This window comes from Austrofundulus limnaeus, unplaced genomic scaffold (genome assembly GCF_001266775.1).
Source record: "Austrofundulus limnaeus strain Quisiro unplaced genomic scaffold, Austrofundulus_limnaeus-1.0 Scaffold98, whole genome shotgun sequence".
NCBI lineage: Eukaryota > Metazoa > Chordata > Actinopteri > Cyprinodontiformes > Rivulidae > Austrofundulus > Austrofundulus limnaeus.
Window position 1 is genome coordinate 527,475 of NW_013952500.1, and position 9,540 is coordinate 537,014.

The 9,540-nt window shown below is 38.9% G+C and overlaps 1 protein-coding gene across 1 annotated transcript in view; it reads right to left on the reverse strand.

Annotated features, from left to right (window-relative positions):
• Positions 1–415: 415 nt before the first annotated feature.
• The window catches only part of LOC106520852 (TGF-beta receptor type-2), a 36,133-nt gene continuing 27,008 nt past the window's right edge, over positions 416–9,540 (reverse strand). Inside the window, exons 7-8 of the mRNA XM_014013114.1 lie at positions 3,931–4,055; positions 416–1,771 (exon numbers count right to left, since the gene is read on the reverse strand). Of these exons, the coding sequence (XP_013868568.1) occupies positions 1,592–1,771; positions 3,931–4,055 (305 nt within the window). The 3' untranslated portion in view covers positions 416–1,591. The remainder of the gene's footprint in view (positions 1,772–3,930; positions 4,056–9,540) is intronic.

Consider the following 9,540-nt stretch of genomic DNA (forward strand, 5'->3'; position numbering starts at 1 on the left):
TATATATACTGTTTTATTCTGCTTTTTGGAGCAGAATAAAACAGTTTTTTTTTCTTTTTTACATCTTTGCAGTGACTCGTATCTATTTATTGTGGTTTCTGTGTTGCTGCTCCTTGTTCAAAAGAAGGGGTTCGTAACAAGTCTTTGTTGTCGACCCGTGTTCTGTTCACGTTCAGACATCACTTCCTGTTGCTTCACATGTAAATATCTCTACAACGGTTCATCTCTGGGGTGTGATTTTTTTTTGCAATATATTATCAGTGTTACCTTTCAAAAAATGCATTATTTATTACAATTTGAGGCCATAGACACTTTAAGATTAATCCCTACAAACACTACACCCATCTTCGATCCAGGTCATGGGGAGCTAGCAGCTACAGTTTATATAGTTTGTTAAAAACACATTCAAACTATAAACAGTACATTAAAAACCATTTATTTTTTAAATTCATACATCTATACACAAAAATTCCTATACACATCATTTCCGAGCACTGTTTGAGACTTCACTTGTCTGTAAAAACACATGAACACAAATAAAAACTCATACAAAATATAGAATAGTTTGTTTTTGCTCCAGTTTAGCTTCCTATTTACAGTATTTCTGTTCCCTTTTAACTTTGGTTTGAACAGATTTTTACACGTAAATTCAGTAATCTGAGGAACACACACATTGTATATACAGCATAATATAAAATTCTTAAAACCAGCCCTTGTTTTTTTTTTTTTTTTGCTTCTAATGACCCAGATTTTCTTGGAATCTTCAAAAGTGGACTTGTGCAATAAAAAGAGCTTTGGATAAAAACTGAAGCAATCTTTGGCATTATTTTTAAATTAATACAAAAGAAATGTGCTGGAAACAAAATGCCTATGAAATACATTTAAATTGTATTTTTTTTTTAAATTTATACGCGTTTTATAGAAGCACAATCCTCTTGAAAAGGTTCAGGCACAAGAACCGGACTGGAAATAAGAGAATATTGTTTTGAAACGAAGAGCTTTGATTCAAAGCTTTGTAAAGACACAAGAAAACACTGAAATGATTAAAAACACAGGGTGGGATAAGACTTTGGTACAAGATTGCATCTTTTTCCTCCTTTCATATTGATTTAACCATTTTTATTTTATAGTTCCTAATATTTAATATTATAATGGCTTTTCCTTTTCTTTCAGCTATTTTTTTTTAGTTTTTGTTTCTTAAACAGAAATCCAACAGTTTTAGTATAAAAAAAAGAGTTTTCCCTTTTCCCTCCATTGTTTTCTTTCTGCATCCTGGTTTTAACATGTGGTTTAACATCTCTTCATTAGAAAAACCTGAAATGTTTCGTTACAGAACACACTGATTACATATCATTTGGTGTGCATAAATATTTGTAAAGTGCAAACAGTATGTGTTTATTATAATTTGGTCTCCCACGTTAGTTCCTGACTTCATCCTGATGCTGTAATGTACAGAATATTCCAGTTTGCTGCGACGGAGCGAAGCGTGCGTCTGCCGGGAGTCCTTCCTTTCTGAGCGGCTTGGTTGTAGCGCCTCAGTCGCTCTGAGGGGGGCGGTGTTCCCGCTGAGCGTCTGCTTTTTTTTTTTTTTTTACTTTTCGTCCACCGTCATGATTTCCTCGGGGAGCTTCTCCTCGGAGTCGGAGCGATCCGACAGCTTGTCCAGGAACTCCACGTTGTCGAAGCGCTCGGCGACGCAGTGCGCCGTCAGACGGGCCTCCGGGTCGTGGTCCCAGCACTCCTCGATGGTGGCACACAACATCTGGATGCCCTGGGGGGGGGGGGGGGGGGGGTCAGTCACAAAGGTCAGCTATTGGAGGAAGATAATCACTAATCTGATCTTTTGATTTTTTTTTTTTGTTAATCTGTCTCTCTGTAAGCAAAATATATCAGAAACCTCTGAATGGATTTCATTTAAGCTATCAGAAAGTACCGTATTTATTCCTGTATAATACGATCTCGTGTATAATACGACCCCCCCACTTTTTTTAGCTTAAAAAGCATAAAAAATTTAATCCTCAGACTACCTCAAATTTCATACAGACTTCAAGATTTTTCAGCCTTTGCAGTCTTTACACATATCAGTAAAATGATCATTGGACTGTTCATTTTATTTTAACAACATATGTACTAAAAGGTATTTTGACAACAAATATATATCAGCTGTAGCAGCATCATATGAATTCGGACATTTTACACATAGTCCACCAGGAGGCGCCAACACAAAAGTCAGAGACTTCACATGAGATTTGGGCCATCTTGTGGGGGAAAAGCAGATTACGTCCTACTCGTGAGCGCCCCCTCTGGTGAGGAAACTTTTTCAGGGATGCAAACTTTTTCAGAACACCGGTAGACGGCAGCCATTACAGATGAACATGTGTTTGTTGTTGTTTGAGGAGCGGCCCGGTCACACGCTAATGTCTTTAGTTTGTTATCATTACTAAGGTGCAGGACTGCTTTTCCCTCTTTTTTTCACATCATGTCACCTGGATCTATTATTATCTCGCTCTGAAGCACAGAGGAGTGTCAGAGGTAAGCTCGCTTCAGCTGCTTTTTACGTTGCGCTCTCATTTAAGGACTGAGACATTTTGTGAATAAAGCCGATATTCAGTTAAAATACACAAGTAAAAATATTTATCTGAGTATAATACTACCCCCAACTTTATGCATGATTTTATGGATTAAATTTTATGTATTATACTTGAATAAATATGGTAGTTACTGGATGTGCATCTGCAGTCTGATTCAAGATTCTAATAGCATTACCGAACACAAAAATGGCAATAATTCAATCAACTTTACAGATGTTGAAGTAAAATTTGGTTTGGTAATAACTGAGAGTCGTTCACATCACTTACTCTGAGAGCAGAATTTCACAAGATTACAACTCCATCATCTCCCAGCATAAGATAATGTTAGTTAGAAATTTGGGCRACAAGCATTTTTTTTCAAGGATCAATAGTTTCTTTAGGTTTTTAATGAGGATCATCTGTAGCTGCGTTTCCATTGCAAATCTGTATCGATATTCTATTAATGTTGAAAAAACAGTTTCGCAACTGCAGTGTTTCTATTAAGTAAGAAATGCTATTAAAGTCACGCGTGAATACGTTTGTTCTCGCGATAAGTCATTACAAACATGGCGGTGATGGATGCAAACACATAGCTTGTTGCTACCACGACACTAGCGCTCATCATCAGAGGAGACGTCGGCGTCTTTTATCGAGAATTTCCAAAGACAAGCCCCTACTTGGGAGCGACTACGTATGCTGTGTTTTTGGGAAATTGTAGTCTGTGAGTTTACTACTTTATTTTATTACTTCTCTTCGTCGTCGTCTTTTTGCCAGTAGAAACAGCCGGTTGTTGATCACGTGACTCCCATGATGCGAAAAAAGTGTTTGCGAAAAACACCAATTTCGATACGGCCGAAAAACCACCTCACCCTAGCGCAAAAACATTTTGTCGAAAAACGTATTTTTTTCCCGAAATTTCTGTTTCTATTGAGCAAATTTATTTTCGAAATTCTAATTTGCGCATTTTCATGGTCAATGGAAATGCAGCTAKTGTTAGGGGAGACAAATGATCCTTGTTTTTCACATTTAAATACTCGGGGTCTATATAAAGTGGAATGCTTTTAGTTTAAATTCCTCCTCATTGTAACTCCACAAGCCCCCATTTTTCATCCCTTTTCTGAGGTGTGTCTCATATCAACTCGTTTTGAGGCTGTCTCTTTAAATCCAAACGAGGCGCTTCATGCATATTCAGTTCAAATAAAATGTGAAGAATGCATCATCTGTGCAACAATAGTTAAGGATTATTGTTGCATTTGTTGTGTTTCTTTTATGTGAATATAAAAATAAACAGCAGTGAGTTCTGGTGATGAAGGCAGAGAAAAGATGATCAAATTAGCTCTAAATCAAACAGGTTTCTTACTGTGTGGTTGGTCCAGCTGTTGGGGATCTCCGGTCGTCCTCGGTCTCTGACCACACTGTCCTTCATGCTCTCCACACACGGGTGTTCCCTCAGGTTCCCAAACGGAGGCTCGTACTCTTTCACCTCTGCAGCGACGCATGGGGAAAGACAAAGATGGATTTTTTTTTATAATAACAAATCCGTCTTTGCATGAAATGTTTCTTTCAAAACGATATCCAAGTGAGTTTACTCAGGGTAAGGTTTCAAAACACTGCTGTGCAGGAAACAAACTGTGACTCAACAGGGTCCAAGAAAAATATAACTGTATGGGAGTTAATATTTCCACGAACCAAAAACAATAAATCAGATTCCTGTTTGGTAAAGATGATGCATAGAGCTGAAATCCCACTGAGACAAGACTGCAATGCTGCAAATACCCTAAAAAAAAAAAAATCATCCTTAAAAATGAAAAAAAGGTTCCATCATTTGTGTTTGTGGGTTTTGGAAACAGGAAGTACTGTTGGATTGAAGTTATTTTGTGTGTATTYCCTGAAATCATCGTCAAACACAAAAAGGAAAACCCCCACTCAAATGATTTAATTGTAGCTTCGGGTTCAAGGTTTTAAGATGAGACATTAGGACACAAACAAACAGTCCCAACATGCAGTTTGTAGTGTGGGATGATTCAAACAGTTTTATTTCCTTCTACAATGCAGCATGTTAAACAAGAAGTTAGGGAGCCTGCAGACAGGAACCAGAGGCTTTTGGTTGTTTACCTGAGCTGTTAATGTTAATGCAATTAAAAATGCTTGCACGGTAATTTATCCTTAACAATTTTACATGTATTTTTACTGTATATACAGCGGGTAAAATAAGTATTAAACACGTCAACATTTTTCTCAGTAAATATATTACTAGAGGTGCTAATGACATGAAATTTTCACCAGATGTCGGTAACAACCCAAGTGATCCATACATACAAAGAAATCAAWCCATAAATGTYCAGAAATGAAGTTATTTGTAATAATGTGGAATGGCACAGGGAAAAAGTATTGAACACATGAAGAAAGGGAGGTGTAAAAAGGCATGGAAAGCCAAGACACCAGCTGAACTCTCTCAGTGATTAGAAAGCAAGCCTGCCCCTTGTCAGTGTAAGTTAATATCAGCTGGTTCAGTCCCAAATGATGGCCAGGTATCACACAAGAACCATCTGATGATGGGTAAAAGTAAAGAGCTCTCTCAAGACCATCACAACCTTATTGTTGCAAAGCATAATGATGGCATCGGTTACAGAAGAATGTCTAAACTTCTGAAGGTTCCAGTGAGCACTGTTGGGGCCATAATTCAGAAGTGGAAAGAACATTATTTCACCATAAACCGACCACGACCAGGTGCTCCTCACAAGATTTCTGACAGAGGAGTGAAAAGAATTATCAGAAGAGTTGTCCAAGAGCCAAGGACCACTTGTGGAGAGCTTCAGAAAGACCTGGAATTAGCAGGTACGWTTGTTTCAAAGAAAACAATAAGTAATGCACTGAACCACCATGGCCTGTATGCACACTCACCACGCAAGACTCCACTGCTGAAGAAACAGCATGTTGAAGCTCCTTTAAAGTTTGCTGCACAACATTTAAACAAGCCTGTGTAATACTGGGAGAATATAGTCTGGTCAGATGAGACCAACATTGAACTGTTTGGATGCCAGAATACACATCATGTTTGGAGGTCAAATGGCACTGCACATCAGCCCAAAAACACCATACCAACAGTGAAGTTTGGAGGTGGGAACATCATGGTGTGGGGCTGTTTTTCAGCATATGGTACTGGCAAACTTCAAATAATTGAAGGAAGGATGAATGGACCTGAATATGGACCTGATAACCTGACCTGAATCCAACAGAAAATCTATGGAAAGAACTAAAGATCAGAGTTCATAGAAGAGGTCCACGAAACCTTCAAGATTTGAAGACTGTTTGTGTGGAAGAATGGGCCAAAATCACACCTGAGCAATGCATGCCACTAGTTTCTCCATACAGGAGGCATCTTGAAGCTGTCATTGACAACAAAGGCTTTTGTACAAAGTATTAGATAAATTTCAGTAAGTGTGTTCAATACTTTTTCCTTGTGCCATTCCACATTATTACAAATAACTTCATTTCTGGACATTTATGGTTTGATTTCTTTGTATGTATGGATCACTTGGGTTGTTACCGACATCTGGTGAAAATTTCATGTCATTAGCACCTCTAGTAATATATTTACTGAGAAAAATGGTGACGTGTTCAATACTTATTTTACCCGCTGTACATAAAATACTCTGAAACACAGCATGTGAGAAAATCCAATTATTTATCAGTGAAGGACTTTTTCTGCAGGATTGTTTAAATTATTCTGTAAGCTTRATTCATGTTGGACTTTCCTATTCGACTCGTGACCACCTCTAGTGTTTGAACATGGAACTGCATCCACCAGGGGGCYAATCAGATTTCAGTAGAGGCCAATGACCCTGAGTCCCTGAATGAACATCTACAGCTGAGTCGACCTAATTCAAGATGGCTTCTGCAGCTAATCAAAAACAAAAATGGCTAACTCAGTCAGTTTTACAGATATTCAGCTAGAACCTTGTGTGGTAGTAGCTGAGAATCATCCCATCATTATGCTCTGAGAACCGACAGATTTTAGTTTAAAGCTTTGGCATGCAATGTTGTTTCATTTGGTAAGATTTATCATGATTTAAGCTGAAACGAAACACACAGGATTCAATATTCTAATGTTTTGACTCATTTTAAGTGTCTCTAGATAATCCCAAACTTAAAGCTATTGAAAAATGCAAACCAGAGAAGTCAGTCATCGCACATCGGTAAGATTTCTGTAGAGGCATGGAACAAACTGACAGAATCCTGCAACAGCTGACAAGTAGTTTTTCTATTTTGCAACGCTGGCATATTTTTCATGTCTAATATTTTTTTTTGCTGAGCTACTTGTCAGGCATGACTGAAGGAATTGTCTGGGAATCTGCAGCCAGGACGAGTTCAGTTCTGCCTTTAACTGGTGGATCTTCTCACTCAAGCCTCAGTTTTGTCTTTCACAGGAAACCTGGCGCTGCCGTCGGCAAAATTCATCAACAACGACGAGCAACAATGAGCTAACTTCCTTCCGGGGTGAAGTTCATTCACCTCGTTCTGTGTGCCACAAAAATGAGACGAACCGCTCTAACTTATACCTTCTGCAGTTTTGACAAAGCAACACTGAGGACGAATAATTTTCTACTACCATTCTTAAATAAAATCTGTCCAAGGAAAGCAAAGCTTTATCACTCAGGTTAATTGAGTTATTTTCGGTAAAAATATAAATTAACAACTTGAATAATTTAAAATTGAGTGGAAAAAGGAAATCTGTGTCTTTCCTGTCAGCAAAAATACCTCAAGAACCAGAAGATGGATTTTAATGAAACTTTTAAAATGTAATCACTGGATGTGCCTCTACATCATATGTCAAACTCAAGGTCCATGGGCCAAATGCGGCCCACTGCAGCATTTTATGTGGCCTAAGCATCGACGACATCTCTCATAACGCATGTTGATTAATTAACAGCAAAGTGACGACATCCCACCGCTCGGTGGAGATGCACAGGTTCGTAAATTTGCTGGCAAAAAAATCTCTTTGTAAAATTTTCATTTTGCTGAAGCCCAGTTTTACAGGAAGTTGGAGATTTCCCACTTACAAGCTGTAAATTTAAACCAGATAACCCCATCCAGTGGGAACTTCCTATTGGAAAAGTGGGAGAGTTCAAAATTCAAGATGGCAGCTACTCACAATAACTCATCAGTGAGTAAAACTCTTTTACTTTTAATATTTTTGTATTATTTATTTCACATTTAGTCACTTTTACATGTAGTACTTCTCAGTTATTATAAGATGTGTTAAAACACTGTTTTCATGCAAGAAATGTTTGTTAGCTGTGCTCAGTTTGAAACATCAAAGTTAATGATARCTAGCCCTTTGAGGACCAGCATAATGCTCATGCACGAGTTTGACACCCGTTCTGCAAATGACATTAAAAAAGGGTTACGATAACTTTTAAAGTTTGCATAAAACGCCTTTAGCTCTGTCTTCTCTCAGCTTGAGATGATTTCWGTTTAAAACTCTGGCATAAAAGGCAGCGTCAAGCAGAGCTGTAATAAAATCCTGTGAGCTAAACAGTGAAATACAACAGGAACACAGATGCAGCCGGTGTTCAGGACGCACTTCAGGATAAATTTATCTGCTTCCCAAAATCTGTCCTGAGTCTGTGCGTTTAATCTGTTCCCGGCTGGTTTTCATTAAGCTGCGGTGGTTGTGACACTTGTTTTGAGTTGTGAAAGTCATGCAGTACAGATGTATGCATGTTTATTGCACATTAGCAGAGCTTACTTTAGGACATATGGCGCTGGCTCACCCTAAAATTAACTACAGCTAATGCTAACCCCCAATAAAGAAGACTGAGCCACTTGGAGGGAAAAACTCAAAATTTCCTTCAACAAGATGTAACTTCAAAATCGKCCCTCAAATAAGCAGAATCACCGTTACGCCCCACCCCTCTGCAAAATACACACATACATACCGCACCATTAGACCCTAAAGTTTTACAGAATTAGACGGTCTGACATCTGGAGAACAGCTGCCCTAACCTCTCCCTCCGGGGAATGAAAGCATTTCTCGTCTGAATTCAACTCCACATGATTATTATCCCCTTTTTCTTCGCCCCACCCAACTGAAAAACGCCACCGGAGCTTTTCGAAGCCATAAATCTGGACGGGCCAAATTATACAGGGGAGAAATTTCAAGAAACAGAAGAAGGGAAAAAAAAAAAAAAGAATTAAGCCTCGACTCCGGATTTTCCTTTTCTTGGTGTTGTGTTGCGTTTTTGTCGGACGGCGGCGGGGCTTGGATCGGTCCAGCTGYCCCTGGGAACTGTGACCGAGCCGGTTTGTGTCTGGATCAGACGCCTGTTGCTCGTAAACACACTCAGGCAGGTGGGACTGGAGACAAAAAAACAAAAAACAAAGAGGAAGATAGGGACTCCCAGATGTGTGTGTGTGTTAAAGGGGGCGGGGTTGGGGGGATTGCTCATGCCTTCCCATATTCTGACTTAAGTGAGGGGAGCTCAGAGTGACTCACTGACCTCGAGGGATAAAGTCAGGAAGAAAACAACAGGGTCGCAGAGTAAAAACGTCCAACTTCACGTSAAAGTGTTGATTTTGCAGGAGATGCCAAAGTTTGAAGCAAAAATACTGAGCGATGTGTCGATCCTGGAGCATGTGCTGAGGACGAAAACTGATTTTTAAAGGGATCCCTGGTTAGTTGTAACATTAGATTTTATTTGATAAACATMTATTTTAACTGTAAAATAAAGRCTGTAAAAATGCTGYAGGCTGTTTAGTTTTGTAAATTTTTAAAAATATATTTTAACACGGACGGAGCCATTTTATTTACACACAAAGCATTCTGGGTAAATGATGACGTGGATAGGTCCTCGGTGTGAGCGAGCTATATCCACCCTGATCTTGGACAATACGTATCTGATGATCGACATTTTTAAATGAAACCAGAGAGCGTTGACAGAGAGGAGAAGGTAGAAATGACTCAGCC